Here is a 20,123-nt window from a genome sequence, read left to right as displayed (position 1 = left end):
CCTTGGGGCAGCTTCTCAAGCTTCCATACTCCAAGTCGTTCGAACTGATTGAGCTCTTCATGCATCGCATCAACCCATCTAGGTTCCTGCAAAGCAACAATAATGTTTTTAGGCTCAACCTGGGATATGAAGCAAGAGTACCCGCACAAGTTGATGTCTCCAGATTTGCTGCGGGTCTGAACACCAGCAGATACTAGGCCAATGACATTCGTGATTGGGTGACTTTTCTGAACACACTGTGGAATTGCTGTTGCAGGGACTTGCAAATTTGATTTCAAATTTGAAAAGCTTCTGGATGCCATTCCAGATGGCTCCCCCTCACTTGGTGCAATGGTGTTGATCACGCGCGAATCTAAAGTGCAATCTGATGGAATTGCGTCTTGAAACAAAGAGGCTCCTTGAATGTTTGACGGTCCAGCAGAGTCTTCAGTGTTGTTGGCTTCACCATTAGGGTTATCTATTGAAGGTTCAGGAATCGGCTCCTGAGCAGTGGAGGAGTGACTTTGTGCTGTAGTTTCTTTGTCGAATCCTGATGGATTCACAGTGAGTTTTCTGATTAGATTCTGCAAGGGCACATCCTCATCTTCATCTTCAACGGGAATAGGCATATCTGCTGCTGTAACTCCTGCATCAACAATTTCATCAAACAGAATAGGAAATGATTTAAACAAAGAGGAATAATCATATAGCCAATCAGGTCCCATGCAAGCGTCTTTTGGATTTTCTTCCAGCCAATCCACATGATATGCTTCCACGATCTACTTCTTGACCTTGTTGTACACACGATAAGAAGTATTTTTAGCGTATCCAATGAAATAGCATCGATCTACTCGAGCTTCAAATTTTCCTGTGGATTCCATGAGGAGAAGGACACACGGACAACCGAAAGTGTGAAAATGTTGCACTGAGGGTTTTTGACCTTCAACTATTTCATATGGAGTTTTCATGTGACGTTTGTTGATCAAGGCATGATTCTAAACTTAGCAAGCCGTGTTCACTGCTTCTACCCAGAATATTAGTGGAAGACCCGAATCTATCAGCATCGTGCGAGCAGCTTCGATAAGAGTATGATTGCGTCTTTCTGCAACCGCATTCTGTTGAGGGGATCTTGCTGTATTGTATTGACAGTCGATTCCTTTGAGGGCACAAAATTCGTTCAGCTCGGCATTCTTGAATATTGTCCCATTGTCACAGTGGATAATCTTTACACGTTCATTTGACTGATTCTCCATGAGTATTACAAATTTCTTAATTAAACCAGCAGTCTCGCTTTTCTGCTCCAAGAAGAATACCCAAGTGAAACGAGAAAAATCATCTGTGATGACCAAACAGTAAGCTTTCCCCCGATACTGAGTACATTGACCGGACCAAACAAATCCATATGCAGCAGTTCCAAGACCTTTGAAGTGGTGTGAACAGGTTTGGACTTATGAGGCCGACGATGCTGCTTTCCTCGAGCACATGCGTCACATTTCTCTATTTGCATGAAATCCTTGATTGGCAAGTTCCTGACGAGACCTCCTTTTGCTAATCGATTCAAATTTTTCGTGTTAAGGTGACCCAACCGATGGTGCCACAGCATAGCATCATGTTCAACAATTTCTGAAAACAAACAAGTAACTTGATCAGTAGGTGCTTTGTTCATATCATTCACCTAGGCAATGCCTTTTCGTTCAGCTTCAATCAGAAACCAGTCTTCAGGTATGAGAATTCCTGGTTTCAAAATGACACAGCCACTCTTGGTGAAGAGAACTTCCATTCCTTTGTCACACATCTGTGATACACTCAGCAGACTGTGCTTAAGTTCAGGGACATAGTTAACATCTGAAAAGGTGGGGACGCCATTTTTTACTGTGCCTTTCATGGTGATTCTTCCTGATTCTCCTCTAGTGAAGTTGACACATCCTCTGTCGAATATCTTGATGTCATTCAACTGGGATATGTCTTCCGTCATGTGTCTAGAACAACAACTATCAATAAACCAGAGTCTAAAGATAGCCCTCCTGTAGGATCGTGTTTCGACCCGAACGAGTCGTTCAGAGGAGTTTTGATCAGATACAGGTGCGGAAAACAAGTATCTGACTTAGAAACAGCTAGCAAATCACTTTTAGCACCTTTCTGTATTGATATCTGACAGATTACATCCAAATCTCACACCGGCAGCACCTCGGTATGAGTTACAAGGCCATCTTACATGGTTTCGCTCTTAAGAACCTATATATAGTGCTTGAGGTTTCGCTCCTAGGTACATGTCATATGAGCGAAACCCTCAATGACCATATAAGCAAAACTACAAGGTCCATATAAGCGAAACCTATCTATGTCCCTATAAGCGAAACCCTCATCTATTTACATACATTTTCCAGTTTTCTCGTATAACGTGCCCTGATCTAACAATCTAAGACTAAGACTCGATACAAGACGAAGTCGACAGATGCATGCACCAACAGACTCCCCCAGATGTTGACGAGTCAACTATCGAGTCATGACAATGCTGTGTCTTCAATTCTTCAGTCTTGATCAGTCTCTGGTCTTCTCTTTCTCTATCTTCATCTCTTTTTCTTAGATGTTGACATCTTTAAATTCATCATCACCAACATGTACTCCCCCTCAAATGTTAACTCATCCTGCATAAAACTCTACCACAAACATAAGTTTTATGATAAACATTAAAGCATATAGACAACATCTGAAACTATCTCAAACATATATATCAATTCATTTCTGATGAACCACTTGCAACTATATCGGTTTTCTTATCAAAACAACACACTCTCCCAAACCATCTGTTCATCATGTTTAGTACTTGGAATTTTGAAAATCAGCTATTCAATATCAGTCATCTAAAATCTTTTTGAATTTTTCAAAATTTATGCTAAAACACACCGAAAATCTTTTTGAAATTATGTGGAAGAAATTAACTGACACCACTTGTAAAGACAAAGACTAACACAAAGTGTAGAAACAACAAGATGCAAAAATGAAAATATTTACAAACAATATTTTTGTGAGTTTGTGTAAAAGGATCATATCAGTTAATGAGACATGTCACTAACACCGTTAAGCTTCAATTTCATTTTAAGTTCTAAACAATTCACCTAGATTGTCAATATATTGATCCACTTAAATTTTCACACAAAGTTCAACTGATCTGAGATACGATATTAATGATTTAAGAACTTGAACTTATCCGTGTGTCCCACTACTTGAATATACTCCCGTATCCAGATCCCAATATTCAGTCTTACAGGTGAGTATACCACAAATGATATCTGTTCAGGGGTTATGTGCGAGGGCCGTGAGAGCTCAGGTCGATACTTCCGTATACACAGAGAGATGACGGCTTCGACTTTTGGTGTGTCCCCTTTAGAGGATCTTTTAATTACAACAGCAGCGACTATCAATTTTATTGTTTCATCAGCTTGCTGAGGGTGATGCTATGTTTCAAGCATTTGCAAAAAGCATTATCCGGGGACTAGGTCAGTACTTCCATACAGCAGAAGTCTCGGGATAATACCCCAGATATCACTGAGCATAAAGACCTAGTATCTCAGAATAAGGGACCTTTCAAACAAGATTTCAGGGGTTACCTATATATCCAAGCAGTTTTGTTAACCCACAAAATAAGCAAGTTTGATTTTTAGGTTTATATCTCGTCACAATTTACTAAATGTGTAAAAACCTACCGACACATCCATAGTAAGATTGTTTATCACATTTTATCTTTACATTTCTTTAGCATGTTGTGACAGTCCACTGATGTACTATCATTTCCTTTTTTCACAACAAAACTCATTTTTTTTTATTTTATCATGTTTTTGGCTTTTTCAAATTTTCTAATGTTTTTGGATTTTCTGAAATTTTCTACTCCCCCTAAAATGCAAACACATTAAAGAAAAACTGAAAAAAAAAAACTAGACTCTTGACCCACTAGAAACATGAAATGTCAATCAAACTGTACAAAACTTGACAACCGATATCAAATCGCATCAAATCGCCATCCACTTTTGGCATAAACAATCAGAACTCCCCCTATCAACAAACTATTTTCCCATTTAGATTTCAAAACACTTAAGTTTGTTTTAATCAAAATGGTTTTTCCAGAAAATAAGTTTGATTGATTTTACCACTTGTAGGTTTATCAATAAAAGGTTCGGGGATGTGGTTCATCATATTGTTTTTTAATCACTTGTAGGAAAATGCAAGTACAAATTAATGTCCTTGATTTACCATATGCAAGTATGCACAATCAAATTTCCTAACCACTTGTAAACAAAACAAAAGCAAACCTCTTTACCGTTTGAATGATTGACATTACCGAATAAATCTTCAAGAAAGATGCCGATACCTGCTCCTCGCTTACCCACCTGGGAGCTCCGGCAAGTCAGGTTTTCAGTTGAAGAAAATATCCACGAAAGCATGACCAGCCTTGGGTGTCTCCGAGTCACCATCACTCGGTTTCTTACCTTTCCTCTTCTTCTCATAAAATTCTTTAACCCCTTTGACTTTTCAGTCAATCATTTTACCAAAGATATGCTTTACCTTGGGGTTAAAGACCTTCTCAGCATCAAACTCCTGTTTGTCATTATAAAATTGGTTAGAGATTTCAATTTTACCAATTTTCTTTTTATAATTTTCAGCCCGAAGTGATGGAAAATCCCCATCATTCACAATCGGAACTGATTTTTCATCTTTTAAAATAGCTTCACTTTTCGAAACAACTTGTGGCTCATCTGACTTTGTGGAGTCAGATTCATCGCCAGAAGATAGCTCCTCTAATTTTGACCTATCAGAATCATTGCTAGAGCTTTCAGCAGCCTTCTTAACAACCCATTTCTGGTTGTCAGATTTAGCTCTCTTCTTGTAAAACTTGTTTGAACATTCACCAATTTCAAATGTAGAATTTTTAAACAATTTGGTTCTATCAATTGGTGATTCAAACTCAACCACTTTTTCTTTGAGTTTACGAGATACTCCCTGTTTTGATTGTATTGCCTTAGAACAATCTCTCGCAATATGTCCAACAATGTTGCATTGGAAACAGGTTCTCGTATCTTTCTTCTGCTCAGCCATCTTCTTCATTTCATCTTGCTTCTTTGCAAGGAACTCATTGTTTGACTGCCTCCAGAAATCTTTCTTTTCTTCTTCATCTGCTGACATTCCTGAAACAAATGTCATTTTGGATTTAAAATCACGAACATATTTTTTATTTTTCTGTTGGAGTAAAACCAAGACCTTTCTTTTTGAAATTACCGTTATGATTTGATTTCTTTCGGAAACCAGAACCAGAAATGTAACCCTTTTTCTTGTTTAATCTTTGTTGTACTCTTGAGGTGTATTTTTTAGGTTTTTTCATTAAGACATAAGTCTTTTATTTCAGAAATGTTAATTTCTGTGAGTTTGAAAACCTTTTTTATCAGTTCAGTTTTGACACCTCTTATTGGAAATTCCTTATCAGAATGTAATTTGTCAGAATCATTCAAAGTATAAGCAACTTTAAACAGTTCATCATCCAAATTAGATTTTGATAACATGAATTCTCTATCATACACTATTTTGTCCTGTTTTTCAGTTTGACCCGGAGTGCTTGACTCAGATTTTGACTCTGATGTGGACTCCGACTTTGACTCTTCTGTTTCATCATTTTCTAACACATGATCCACCACTATCTTCATCAATTGAGACTGTTGATCAGTGTCAGGCGATGTATAAACGACATCAATACTTTCTGGTAGATTGACTGACGACTCCGACTCCCATTGTAAGTTTGTTGCCTTTTTGACTCTTTCATCAATTGGACTTCTAGCCAAATATCCATTTTCCAAAGGGGGTGGACACTTGTTGTAACTGACACCTTGTTTCTTACCAGATGTCGTCTCTACAGTGCCTTTCTTCTTTTTGGTCTTTTTCATTGGAGTCTTTTCTTCAATCTTTTTTTCTGAGACTTTCTTTTCTTCAGTTACGTCATTGTCCTCAAATGCCTTTAAGCTTTCAGCTGTCGGATAAATCCTGTCAATAACATAAGACGAACATGAGTAACTTTTCAACAAATGATTAACTCTTTCAGTTTCAATTCTCTGAAGTTCAAGTTTCTGTTCAAGAGCAGCACACTTCTCAATATAATTGTTCACAACTTTTTGCTTAACCATGAACGCTCCATGGAGTGTTTTCATTGCTGTAGCCTGTTCTTCACTTGTGTCGTTGTACATATTCATTGCCTTATTCAACACCTCATATGATTCTTTTAATCTGTTCATGTTGTGGATCAATGAACTGTTCTGTTTCTTTATAGCTTCACAATTTTCACAAGTTATTGGACTTTTCTTTGCAATGGCTTCTTCACTAATCTCAAACTTTGGAATTTCTTTCACTTTTCTTCTCACTACCGGTACTGTCTCATCATCGCCGCTAACCGGTGTCTTTACCTTTTTCTTTTTCTTCTTTGCCTTCTCATCTTCGCTGTCGCTTTCTGCCATCATCTTCAGATGTTTTTCCATTTGTCTGGCATAATATTCAGTATCATCATCACTTTCTTCTTCAACTCTGGCAACAAAAGCAGTGTAAGCTGTATCTTGATCAGGAATATAGTTATCCCAAGTAAAATTTTCCCAGCTAAAACCCTCGGGTAACTTTTCATCATCTTGATCAATCAAACAAGCTTTTCCATCAGCTGATACATATTTATCCCAGTTTGTTGGATCGTCGTTGACCCTGAATGAGTCGATCAGAAGAGTCGTTTTCCAATTCAAAGGCGGAATCAGTGAATTAGACGCTCAAACTAAATATAATGCTTCACTTTATTGAATCTGATAATGTTTACAACCTGGAAGCAATTCGGAAGCACTTCGTTACAAGTTCCGAGCCGTTACAAATGAATCAACCATGCACCTATTTATTGAATTCTGGAACCACTTATACGTACATGTCACAAAAGCGGTCCAGGTAAGTTGTGTGGATCGCTTTTATGGACAATGTCCATATAAGCGGTCCAACATGCTATTTAACCACTTCTTGTTTCTCGAACCTCGTGCACTGGTTATTCTAACCTATCCTATCCTATTACATGATACAAGACGAAGTCAATAGACGTAATGCACCAACAGACTCCCCCTCGGATATTGACGAAGTCTTCAGTGAACATTCTCTGTTATGCCACCTCTTCAGTCTTTATCATCTTTGCCAACTTGTTCAGAATGCAACCATATAAGAATCCTTCAATCTTTCTCTTTGATCATCTTTACAACTTCATCATCAGTAGGCTCCCCCTCTCGTCAAGCTTCCGTGCTTTTAGAGATCATCACCTTGCTTTTCCAGCTACAAGCTCTTCTTCACTTACATCTTATCTTCAGACTCTCCCTTAACCTCAGCTCTTCGGGAACGTAATCTGAATCTTTCCTGTAATTCTCAAACATTCATAAGTAACAATATTTTCAAATTCATTAAACATGTTCTCTAATACACTCCCCCTGTCAACAAACTTTACAGATATGGCAATATAAAGAATCCAATTCCCTCACAAATTATCATTCAAGTTCAAATTAATGACCTTGAAGATATCATACATGTTTTTGAAAATTTTCCAAGAAATTTCAAGTTTCAAATTAATGAACTCGTTTTGTTTTCAGAATCACAATCAGCATACTTAGATTTCGAAACTCAGCAACTCAGACATCGGTTTATCGAAAATAACGCAGAAATCAAAATCTTTTTGTGTTTTCTGAAAATATAAAGCTGTAAAGAAATATATACAAACAATATTTACAAACAATATTTTTGTTTGATTATGCGTCAGAGGATCATATCAGTTTATGACAAGTCACAAGTACCGTTTGTGACAACTCGAGTTTCTGACTTTCACTTTCGCATTAAATGCGCGTTGACTTTGACTGTTTAGTTGTTTGGATTGTGGACTTGAAATTGTACGCGTTGTGTTTTAATGAAACGTATTGTCGTTTTGCCTACATGTGATTACTTGCTGTGGTGGAAAAAATAATATTAGAATTATTATTATTAAAACACTTAGTCTAGATCGCGAAACATGACATACAGTTCGAAGGATCTCGAAACATATCCTTCGATTCGAAGGATCAACTTTCGGTTCGAAGGATCTCGAAACATATCCTTCGACCAAGGACTCTATCCTTCGACATCTTTCGGCCCAGTCTTTCTAATGGGCTTGGCCCATTCCTGTGATACGTTTATATACGTGATGCATGTAAACCGGCTGTTAGTTTCAAAAACCCTAATACCCTTCTCTCTCTCTCTCGAAGTCTTGTAGTCGGCTGAAAGTTCTTGTGCACCCGAAACCCCACTAGTTTCAATCCCCTAATCCGGTTAGTGTTTGATTGTGTTTTAGTGATTGAATGATGTTATTATTATTACATGCTTTGATTAGAACGATTAGAATTGATTGTATGTTGAATGATATGAATCGTATAAAGATGATCTTGTAGTTGTATTGCATGATAATAAGTTTAAATCGATTCAATGATGCTTGTTATGTTACTGTGACGATGTATGCTCCGGATTGATAACTTGTTGATATATTAGTGAAATCGGGTTATTATGAAATCAGTTTACATGAGGTTGTTATGTCTTAATAGTAATCCGAATGAATATGGTTATTGTTCATGATTTTCGGTTAGGGTTCCTGAGATGGAATATATGAAATATGCTTGTTTGATCGGCTGTATGTTAATCGAGAAATTGGAAACCTGTTGATTGATAATTGTTATGTTTGGAAACAATGTAACAAATTCAGTAAATTTAGGAAACACGTAACTGATATTTATCGAAAGATGGTAGTTATTCGAAACATAGTTGTTGTGACCGAAAGATACTTGTCCTTCGAACCATAGTAGCATTGACCGAAGGATAGCATTGACCGAAACATAATTAGGTTGACCGAAAGATGACAGTTGGTCGAAAGATGACGGTAGGTTCGAAACATAACATTCGGTCCGAAAGATAACTATGATAACTGTTTGTCGAAAGATCACTAATGTGTCGAAAGATAAGAGTGGATCGAAAGATATATGGTTATGAACATACTTTGAATGATTGAATGTATGCTTGATTTATTTGGCATGCCATGCTTGGTGATGAATGTTAACATTGGTATTCGTGTACACTAGCTGATGATTTGATGTGAAACAATACGTGTTGTGCCGATATGCAAACTGACTGTTATGTGAACATTAAATTGCATGCGTATCATTGCGAACATGAACTGATTTGTTATACGTGCATACAATAGGACGTGATTAATTACTTGTGAGTGCATAACCTAGCATACCGAGCAAACCAAGGTGAGTTCAGACAGCCAAGGCATGGGTTCCCAGGGTGGGAATGGGTTGGATGATTATTTGTGCATGCTTAAATGATACTTGTCGAACTGCCTTCGCACACACCCTGGTTGGTAAAGACTATGGTCGCGAACGAACTACTCAACTGCCTTCGCACACACCCTGGTCGGTAAAGACTATGGTCGCGAACTGATCAATTGCCTTCGCACACACCCTGGTCGGTAAAGACTACGGTCGCGAACTAACGAACCTAATCTTCGCACACATGCCTGTGAGGCCGCGATGGAACTGATACGATATGAAACTTAATTGAACAAACGCACTATTACCCAAACTAAACTATTAACTGTGAACTCGCTCAACTAGTTTGTTGATTATCTGCTGCATGCCTTGCAGGACCTTAGGTACATATTGGAGCTTGCACAAGGAGGGAGCAGGTCGTTGTGGGAATTGGATCGCGAACGTTAATTGAACTCATAACTACATTTGAGAATTTTATTACTATGCTTCCGCTACTTAAACAATGTTTGGTTTTGAAACATCAGTCATATCTTTATGAATTGTATTAACTACTTTTGATTATTAAATACTATGTTTGATATGATTGATGGCATGATCCTGGTCATGTCATGCCTCCAAGCGGTGGTACTCCGCGTGTGGGATTTTGGGGGTGTGACACCGTTAAGCTTTAAATCATACTCAGAATTTAACAATTCACTTAGATTGTCGATATACTGATCCATTTAAATTTTCATACAAATTTCAACTGATTCAGGATACGATTTAGATGTTTTATGACTTAAACTCATTCATGTGTCCCACCTCTTGAATATACTCCCGTATCCAGAATCCCAATATTCAGTCTTACAGGTAAGAATACTACAATGATGTCTGTACATAAATTAGGGTATGCGAGAACTGAGGGATCTCAGGTCAGAACTTCCGTTCAGCAGAGAGATATCAGCTTCGACTTTGCAGTGTGTTCCCTTTAGAGAATCTTTTCAGCTACAACAACTGATTATCAATTTTATCGTCTAATCAGCTGAGGGCTATAATGCTATGTTTCAAGCATTTTGGTGAAAGTATTAGCCAGGGACTAGGTCAGAACCACCGTTCAGCAGAAGTCCCGGAATAATACCCCAGACATCATAGAGTATAAACACCTAGTATATCAGAATACGAGACCTTTCAAACGAGATTTCAGGGGTTACCTATATATCCAAGTAGTGTTCCCCACGAAATAAGCAAGTTTGAATTTAGGTTTATATCCCGAAAAAGCTTACTAAATGTATAAAAACCTATCGACATATCATCAGTGAGACTGCTTAATGCTGTTTAATCATTACATTTCTTTAGCATACTGTAACTATCTACTGATGTACTATCATTTCCTCTTTTTACGCAACACTCAAATTTTTGATTTTATCATGTTTTTGGCTTTTTCAAATTTTCTAATGTTTTTGTATTTTCTAACAATTTTTCTCCCCCTAAAATGCAAAACCATTAAAGAAATTTGAGAAACCGATACTGATAGCTTTGTCTCGCCATCCATTTTCTGCTTCTCATGCTCTGTTTTGCAGAAAATATAACGTACCCCCATGATTTACAACCCATTGATTTTGACCATTAGAAAACCATTCTTCAACTTGTGAGTAATCATGTTTGTTCCGCCGTGAGGGTTTCGGCATAGTCCATCACTACTTATTCTAAGAAAACTAATATCAAACATCCCAAACATCAATCCAAACCAACACAACCAACAAACATCAAACACAACACAAATTCATATAAAACAACCAACAAACTCCCTGTCTGACCAAAACCAGGGATCTTCAACCTCTTCCTGTGCAATACTCTCACAATCTTCATCAGCATTTAGCAGCTGCACATTCAAACTTTATCAAATACACAAACAATTTGTCATAAAAATTTCAATCAATAAAGATAGATGCCGATTCATGCTTCGCGATCCAGGAAGCTCCGGCAATTCCAACCACTTAATCAAACATGGTGTCCACCCAGGCCTCAGGAGCCTTAGGTGTAACCTTGATTCTAGCAACCTGAATTTTAAAATTTTCAGCTTTAAGCGGTGGAACGTTTGCATCATAAGCAACCACATCTGATTCCTCAGAAGTTGTTTTTGGTTTCCAATTTTGTTTCTGTTTCTCATCTTTTATCAACTCAACACTTTTCTTAACAGACCACACTTGACCTTTCGGAGTACCTCTTTTGTAAAAATTTGTTTCTTTCTGAACCTTTTGAGTTTGAACAACATTTTTAGGTTTCCAAATCTTTTGAGATTTTGTCACACCAACCGATGTTTTCCGACTCCATGATGTGTGAGAACTCCAGGTCTGTCTAGAATTAAACCTGTTCGGGTTTGATTTCCAATTTTGATTAGAGGCAAACTTGTTTGTTGTATACCTCCAAGTTTGTCTCGAATCAAATCTGGTTGACCTCGGTTTCACATTTTCAGATTTCTGTGTCTTAACATCAACTGACTTTGGATTTTCACACTTTCGTGCAACATGGCCAATTTGATCACATTTAAAACAAACTTTCTTTGAAACATCCGTTGCTTGTTGTTGTTTTTCTTTCACAGCCTCAAACTCTGCATTAGATTGTTTTCCAATTTTGAATTTTTCTTCTTCGGTGAAACTTTTTCCTTGAATAAAATTCATTTTTGTCTGAAAATTAGACCTTTCAGTTCTGTTTCGATTATGTTTCTTCTTATACCCCAAACCAGACTTCATGTTTTTCTTCTTAGAACCAGGTTTGTTATAAGACCCTTTGAAACCTTTACCAGCAAACTTCGACATTTCAGACTTCTCAATTTCAACCATCTTGAAAACTTTGTCAAATTTCTCTGAAATCACATTCTGAATCGGGAAAACCACATCCAAGAATAATTTGTCCGATCCAATCATGGTATAGACCAATCCTTTTGAATCATCATTCAAATTTTTCTCAGATTTTGTATCTTTCAGATATCCATCATAAAGATTTCCTTCATCTTCATCCAGTGATTCAGACTTACCTTTTGTAGACTCATCTTTCAAAACACTATCAACCACCTTACACACCACCTCTGAATCATTAGCATCATCAGATTTGGTGTAAATCACATCGATACTGTCAGGTAATTGGTCAGCTATGTTCAAACCCTTTGCCACCTTTTCCTCATCATAAAAAGTATAATTGTCTCTCAATGGTGGTGGTACCTGATGATATTCTGAACCAATACCCTTTTTACAATGATTAGTATCTTTGTTATCAGGTGTGATATTGAAAATACGTTCGAGAATGTACGAAGAGTCATGATAACTTTGAAGTTTTGAAACAATCTTTTCTTTTTCAGCCAAGACTTGTTTAAGATTCGCAATTTCATCAACACGCTTGTTTAATTCAATTTGCTTTTCTTTAAATTGGTTTTCATACAAATCTTTAGTAACTAAAGTTTCAGACAAACGTTGATCAAAACTCTTGACTTGGCTCTTCAAAGTATCATAAGCTTCTTGTATTCTCTGACTTGATCGTTTTAAAGAATCATATTGCTTTTGTAATTCTAGAAATCTAGATTCTTTTTTAATGCAATCAACACATTTTGTAGAACATTTTTCTTTCAAAACTATATTTTCATTTTCAAGATTTTCACATTTTTGTGTTAATTTCTCGACTCTTGATTTCAAATTTTGTTCCGATTCAATTCTTTCTTTACATTTTTCTTTTAAAGCATTTTCAAGTTTATGCATTTCAGCAACTTTTGTTTTTAATCTATCTTCTTTTTCAGTACAGTTTTTGCATTGTTCAATGCAATTCCTGCACTTGTTTTCTTTATCCACAATCACTTCATCATTTAATGAGTCAGAAAATTTTCTTACCTCAGTGATTGACGACACATCGGCTGCCTCTGTCTTCTGTATCTTTTCAGTCTTTTCTTCAGCATCAATCTTTACCACAGCCTTGACTTCTTCAATCATTTTCTTCAAATCTTCTTCTTTTCTCCTCTTCATCTCTACCACCTTCGGTAGACTTGCCTCAAAAATCTCTTTCAATTCTTTCATGAATTCCACCAAATAGTTTTTGTCAGAGAGCCTTTTTGTGTTGTAAACACCTTCACTTGGAAACGCATTAGTTACCGCGTCAAAATCAACTTTCGCTGGATCAACCACCGGATTACCATACGGATCCAAATAACATTCCAACTCTTCACTCCACCTCTCAGCTCTCTGTGCTTCTTGAAACGGAGCATACAACTTGCCAATCTCCCATCTTGCTCTGTCTCTTCTCCACCATTTATCATGCTCATCATTCGCAACAAATGCATACCCAACAGCATCTTTTTCCGGAAGAACTTCTTTGCTCCAGTCATATCCTTCATCATCATAAATGACCGCAAGAGCTCTTGATTTCTCTTCCTGCTGCTTTAATCTTGGTGGCTCAGACTTGTTCTGATGGTAAATTGCTCGTTTGTAATAATCTTCAGTGAAAGGATTCTCAGAGTCATCAGCAACATATGAATTACGGCACTCGCGTTTGAAGTGACCTTTTTGTTTGCAATTAAAGCATGTCACCTTGGATTTATCAAAACCCAATTTGGTAGATGGCCCTCCAATCGACTTTCTCCCCGTGATCTCCATAAAACGTTGCGCACGTCTAACAGCACTTGCCATAGCCCATCTGATATCCATCAGCTCCATTTCTTCAGAATCTATTTGATCATACTCCTCTTTAGTCAAGTTGGTATTTCCAATCTTACCTGCAACAAGACCTTCATATGATTCCAATACTGACGCCAAAAAGACCATCTGTTGCTTAGCCGTCTCATCATTAAGATTTTGTCCATTCTTCAAATCTATCGCGATATTGCACGAAAAATTCGCATCAGACTGATTTGAAGAAGACGTAGAACCAATGTGATAACCACTGTGAAGACTTTCTTTGTTCACTGAATTCGAGCTTTCAGCAGAAAAAGCTGTTTTTGGAGACCCAGCTTGTGGTATACGACTTCTGTAGTAAAGTTCCACATTCTGCTGATGCGATGGAATGTTGACTTTCGATCTCTTCAATTCTAACTCATGGCTTTCAAGCCTTTCAATCAGCAAGTCAATTTTTAACTCCTCTTGCTTAATTGTGTTTTTCAACATAAGCGCAAAATATTGCCATTCCTGATCATTTGGTAACGAATCAAACAACTTATCTACCATCAGATCTTCATCATAACTAATTCCATGCCTTGTCAACTCCATCTTCAAATGTCCAAACCTTTCAAGCATACTACAAACCGATTCATTTTTCAAGCAGCTAAACAAATCAAACTCTCTACGCAACAACTTTTTCTTGTTTTTAACAATCTCATTACTCCCAATGCATTTTCTCTCCAAAGCTTCCCATAATTTCTTTGACGTTTTCTTGTTTTCAAGCAATGAAATGATATCTTCTCTAACTGATTGTTTGATCAATGTTATCATTCTGTATTCAGCCACAACATGCTTCACATCTAATTCTGTAAAATCTTTCTCTTCGATAGCCCCTCCATCTGTTTTCTCTGGTGCTTTGTATTCAGTCACTAACTTTAACCAACTTTCCGGTGCAAAAGCTTTCACCCAACCTTCAAACCTATTCTTCCACCAATTGTAATCTTCGACTTTCATCAATTTCGGTGGTTTTTGTTGACTACCATACATATTTTCAAACTTCAAATTTTCTGATATCTCTTTTGAAACTTCTCTCATCTCAGATCTTCTTTCTGACGATTCGGAAGTAAATGCGTTGTAAAATGTGTTGAAAAATTCTTCTCCATTGTTCGACATCTTTGAATACCTGAAAATCAATGACCTGGAAGCAACAACCAAATTTAATCAGTTCAAACAATATCAAGTAAATTGAAATACACTAACACTCGACGTTGTGAAATAATCTTGACACTTGAACGAAATCAGATCGATCGTATGAGTGAACACTAGTTTTGACTAATGAGCAAAACGAATCAGAACCACAAAAGCGATCCTGATTGTACAAATTGACAGAAAAGCGGTCCAATATATGTCTGAATACGCGGTCCAGACAATAATGTACTTTCAAGCGGTTCAGCAATGTGATCGTTCGAGCGAGTCAAGAATGTCTGAATAAGCGATCCAATGTATGGTCGTTCGAGCGGGCCAGGTAAATCAATCACGAATTTTGAGCGGTTCAAAATTGTCTTATGAGCGGTCCAAAGATGTGATACGAGCGGTTCATAAACGCGGACCAGACTAAAAGATGTACAAATAAGCGGTTCTAACTTGTTCAAATGAGCGGTTCCAACACGTTTTTGGAGCGGTTCAACCTTCAAATGTACCTAAAAGCGGTTCATACTATGTCCGAAAAAGCGAACCTACATTCGAAGGCTGTTTTGTCCATTTTTAGTTCGAGTTTTAGTCTTAAAGTTTCAAGGGTTTGTAATTGTCCAACAATACACGTCCTGTGAAAAATTCGTCCGATTTTAACCGTGGAAACTTGTCTAAATCGAAAAAGAAGGTGTAGAAGACAGAAAACGGATCAAATTTGAGCTGAACTCTTCCTCCTGAGCTCTGATACCACTTGTTGGATCGTCGTTGACCCTGAATGAGTCGATCAGAAGAGTCGTTTTCCAATTCAAAGGCGGAATCAGTGAATTAGACGCTCAAACTAAATATAATGCTTCACTTTATTGAATCTGATAATGTTTACAACCTGGAAGCAATTCGGCAGCACTTTGTTACAAGTTCCGAGCCGTTACAAATGAATCAACCATGCACCTATTTATTGAATTCTGGAACCACTTATACGTACATGTCACAAAAGCGGTCCAGGTAAGTTGTGTGGATCGCTTTTATGGACAATGTCCATATAAGCGGTCCAACATGCTATTTAACCACTTCTTGTTTCTCGAACCTCGTGCACTGGTTATTCTAACCTATCCTATCCTATTACATGATACAAGACGAAGTCAATAGACGTAATGCACCAACACAGTTGAATGATTTCTTTTCTTCCTGATTATCCACACAAGCTCTCTTTCCAGAATCTTCAATTATGGGTCTTCCATGTGCAGTTTGCGCTTGATGTTGATGTTGTTGAGATGGTTGTTGAGCAACTTGATGGCAGATGGCTTTACGGTAGTAATCATTGTTGTTGTTGAAAGGATTCTGGGCTCCACTTGCTTCACGGTTGGTGCACTCCCTCTTAAGTGACCTTTCTCCCTGCAACGAAAACAAGTAACTTTAGATTTGTCGAAACCTAAAGTAGAAACATTAGCCTCACGAAGATCATCTCTCCCCGTGATCTGCTTGAATTTCTCAGCTCTCCTTAACACACTTGCCAAACACCATTTTATATCCATCAGTTCCATCTCTTCAGCATCTATCTGGTCGTAATCTTCCTTGGTTAGCATTGGATTTCCAATACGACCTGCAACAAAACAACTATAAGACTCTAAAACCATTCCCAATAAAGACATGTGGTTTTTAGCAAATTCCTCAGAATAATCTTGATCATTTTCAAGATTTAACACAATATTGCACTAAAGTTTTCTCCCATTTTTTGTTGCTGAAATGTTCGGATCAAAAGACGGAAATGATGTGAAACTTTGTTTTGCTGTTTGATCCTGATGATGAACTTCCAGAAGAATTCTTGGCGTTGTAAGTAGTTTCTATTTTAGGAGATAGATTTGTAGACTTTTCATTCACCCCTGCTTTGTAATACAACCCAATATCTTGTTCACCATCGAAATCTTTCATTCGAACAATCTTTCTTTGTTCCATTTCCCGAGCTTCCAATTTCTCAATGAATTTGCTCAAGGTTAACGTGCTAAAACCCTTTTTGTTCCTTAGCATCATCAGATATGTTCCCCAAGTTTCATGTGGTAACGCATCTGCAAGTTTTTCAATCAACTCTTCATTGTCTTTGTTGATGCTTAACCTCTTCATGTTCACCAACAAGTTGCAATATCTTTCAATGATTTGTTTTGTACTCTCATTCTTTAATCCTCTAAACAAATCAAACTCCTTTTTCAAAAGCGATTTCTTATTCTTTACCATCTCCTGACTTCCAACAAACTTTGAACACATTGCTTTCCAGATAGAATAAGAACTTTCGTTATGCTGCAATAACACCATAATATCTTCCTTCACAGCTTGTTGTAACAAACTTAGCATCATTTTCTCATTTTTGTATTTCTTCTTGTCATCGGCACTCATATCTTTGATCGCAACTTCCTCTTCATCATCATTTAACGGTCTCACATACTTTGTTTCAACATACTCCCATGCATCTAGGTAGTTAGCTTGTACCCAGTTTTCGAAACGACCTTCCCATCCCTTATATTCTTCAATGTTCAAGAGTTTGGGTGGTTTTTGCATTGTTCCCGTTTCGTTTTCGAGCATTGTGGTTTGTGTAATAGAGATCGGGGTAACCGGAGTAGCGAATGCGTTGTAAAATTCCTCGTCCATTTTTCAATTTCAAAAATTTTCCCACAACAGTCCTTAAGAGCGAAATATCAATGCACTAAATAGTATGACTGATGAGGGAAATCACTTTATTGAGGTGTTCACAAAAGCGAAACCTTGGAGCGAAATCAGGTGACCACAAAAGCGAAACCTAATGATATTGTGACACTGGAGCGAAACCAATGTTCAAATGAGCGAATCCTTTTGTAATGTGTCATAAGAGCGAAATTACTTGGTCCTTGGAGCGAAACCCATGTTCAAATGAGCGAAATCTTATGGTAACAATGAGCGAAATCCCTAAGTGTACGTATAAGCGAAACCTACTCGGGTTCAATTTTAGTCCATTTTTATTCTGAATTTAGATCTCAAACTTTCCAGGGTTTGTTAATGTCCAATTATGCACAATCTGTGAAATTTTGAGTTGATTTTAACCGGTAAAATTTTCTGAACTGAAGAAAGAAGGTGTAGAAGTAAGAAATCTCGATGAATTCCAGCTATTCTCTGCAGAACTCCTCCTCCTGAAGCTCTGATACCACTTGCAGGATCGTGTTTCGACCTGAACGAGTCGTTCAGAGGAGTTTTGATCAGATACAGGTGCGGAAAACAAGTATCTGACTTAGAAACAGCTAGCAAATCACTTTTAACACCTTTCTGTATTGATATCTAACAGATTACATATAAATCTCACACCGGCAGCACCTCGATATGAGTTACAAGGCCATCTTACATGGTTTCGCTCTTAAGCACCTATATATAGTGCTTGAGGTTTCGCTCCTAGGTACGTGTCATATGAGCGAAACCCTCAATGACCATATAAGCGAAACTACAAGGTCCATATAAGCGAAACCTATCTATGTCCCTATAAGCGAAACCCTCATCTAATTACATACATTTTCCAGTTTTCTCGTATAACGTGCCCTGATCTAACAATCTAAGACTAAGACTCGATACAAGATGAAGTCGACAGATGCATGCACCAACACCTCCATAGTCATTCCTGCACATTCAACGGAATCAGTTAGAGACTTGAACCCAGGCCATAGTGGACCTGAGTTTACCATCGCTATCTGTGGAAGTAACTTTGCGAAAGATCATATGATTTTTATCGTTGTTCGTGGTTTTAGGTGACACGGTAGAAGTTGATGGTTGCGAACATGGAGACTGGGATCTAACAGGAATTTTAGGTTTCCAATCTTTGGTGTCCGAGACACTTTCATTTGATGGAAAAACTTTCGTTTTTTCTTGAAACATGTTTGTTTTTAAAAAAATTTGGCTTTCCTGTTTAGCAAGATTCCAGTCTCTGTCAGAAGGCCTTGCTTTGGGAGGTTGATTTTTGATAAAGTAAGAGTGCGTAGCCTTCTGATGATACATGTTCCGAGAGTAGTAGGGACGATGAACACAATTTCTTGCAATGTGTCCCGGAATTCCACAATTAAAACATGTCTGCCTTTTTGAGAAAAAGACATCTAGTTCAACTTGTGTTATTCTCGAGAGCTGATCATGTCTTTTCCATTCATTTGATGCTGAGTGCTTTCGAGGATGCTTGATCTTGGATGAACCCGGCTCACAGCTGTCAGCACAAGAGTAAGTATCCGTTACCTTACCCTTGAGCTTGGGTTCTGTTTGCTTGAGATTTTGGTTTTCCCTTTTTACATTCTTTCTCTTTGGCCTTCTGTTTCTACGTGACCACTTTTTTTAGGGGGAACAGATCCAGTTGACTCTGTTTTGTTAAGGTCACTCTTGGGATTGATAGATGAACTGTCTGTGGAAGTGACTTTTACAGCTTCCTTTTCTTTAGAGACCATGTTTTCAGGAGATTCTGCAGAGAAGGGTTCCACAATAATTTCTTCTACAGTTTCATCATCTGATGCGACTGTGGGATTGATTTCCATGGATTCCTTCTACATAGTTTTCATGTTCCCATGGGTTTCTGCAGAATTGGACTCTATGGATGTCTCTTCTTTAGTCAGATCAACCTCTGAGCTCTCGACATTAGACGATTCCAGTAATTCAGATGATGAGAAGTCTGTGTCTAAGACAGTTTGACTGTCTTCTTTCGCAATGCTGCTAGATTCTGATTGTTCACCACAATTAGAACCGCTTGAAGATTTGAGCTCATTATCAGAGATTCCTGAATCCCCTGTTTGGCCGCCAAGATCGTCTGATGATCCCTGTTCAACAACAATTTCTTCATTATCACAAACAAAAGCATCAAGTTTTTCACTATTGCAGGGAGCTTCTGATGTGTCATTCGATGTTTCAAGCATATAGGTGCAGTTTTCTGAATCATCAGAATCGTTGATGTGATTCATCATCCTCTTTAGACTTCTCTTCTATTCTTACTGACTCT

At 37.7% G+C, this 20,123-nt stretch overlaps 1 protein-coding gene across 1 annotated transcript; it reads right to left on the bottom strand.

Annotated features, from left to right (window-relative positions):
• Positions 1-980: 980 nt before the first annotated feature.
• On the bottom strand, positions 981-19,665 carry LOC110943049. Its single transcript, XM_022184807.1, has 12 exons — positions 19,427-19,665; positions 14,640-15,143; positions 14,469-14,582; positions 14,065-14,396; positions 13,343-13,851; positions 13,187-13,255; positions 7,337-7,395; positions 6,355-6,543; positions 6,154-6,249; positions 5,867-6,009; positions 1,358-1,602; positions 981-1,274 (listed from the first exon to the last, which is right to left on the bottom strand). The coding sequence occupies exons 1-12, from the start codon at positions 19,663-19,665 to the stop codon at positions 981-983; spliced, it is 2,793 nt and encodes a 930-aa protein (XP_022040499.1).
• Positions 19,666-20,123: the final 458 nt, after the last annotated feature.

The sequence above is a fragment of the Helianthus annuus genome, chromosome 5 (genome assembly GCF_002127325.2).
Source record: "Helianthus annuus cultivar XRQ/B chromosome 5, HanXRQr2.0-SUNRISE, whole genome shotgun sequence".
NCBI classification, from domain to species: domain Eukaryota; kingdom Viridiplantae; phylum Streptophyta; class Magnoliopsida; order Asterales; family Asteraceae; genus Helianthus; species Helianthus annuus.
Note: the sequence above shows the minus strand (reverse complement) of the source record. Positions and strands in the feature narration are given on the sequence as shown.

Excerpts from the sequence above, each read along its gene's own strand:
- LOC110943049 (XM_022184807.1), bottom strand. The coding sequence starts at position 19,665 with ATGGAAATCAATCCCACAGTCGCATCAGATGATGAAACTGTAGAAGAA. Across the intron at positions 6,010-6,153 it reads ATGAAAACACTCCATGGAGC|GATTTATCCGACAGCTGAAA; the intron begins GTTCATGGTTAA and ends TGTTATTGACAG. Across the intron at positions 1,603-5,866 it reads CACTGTAGAGACGACATCTG|AAATTGTTGAACATGATGCT; the intron begins GTAAGAAACAAG and ends GTTTGTTTTCAG.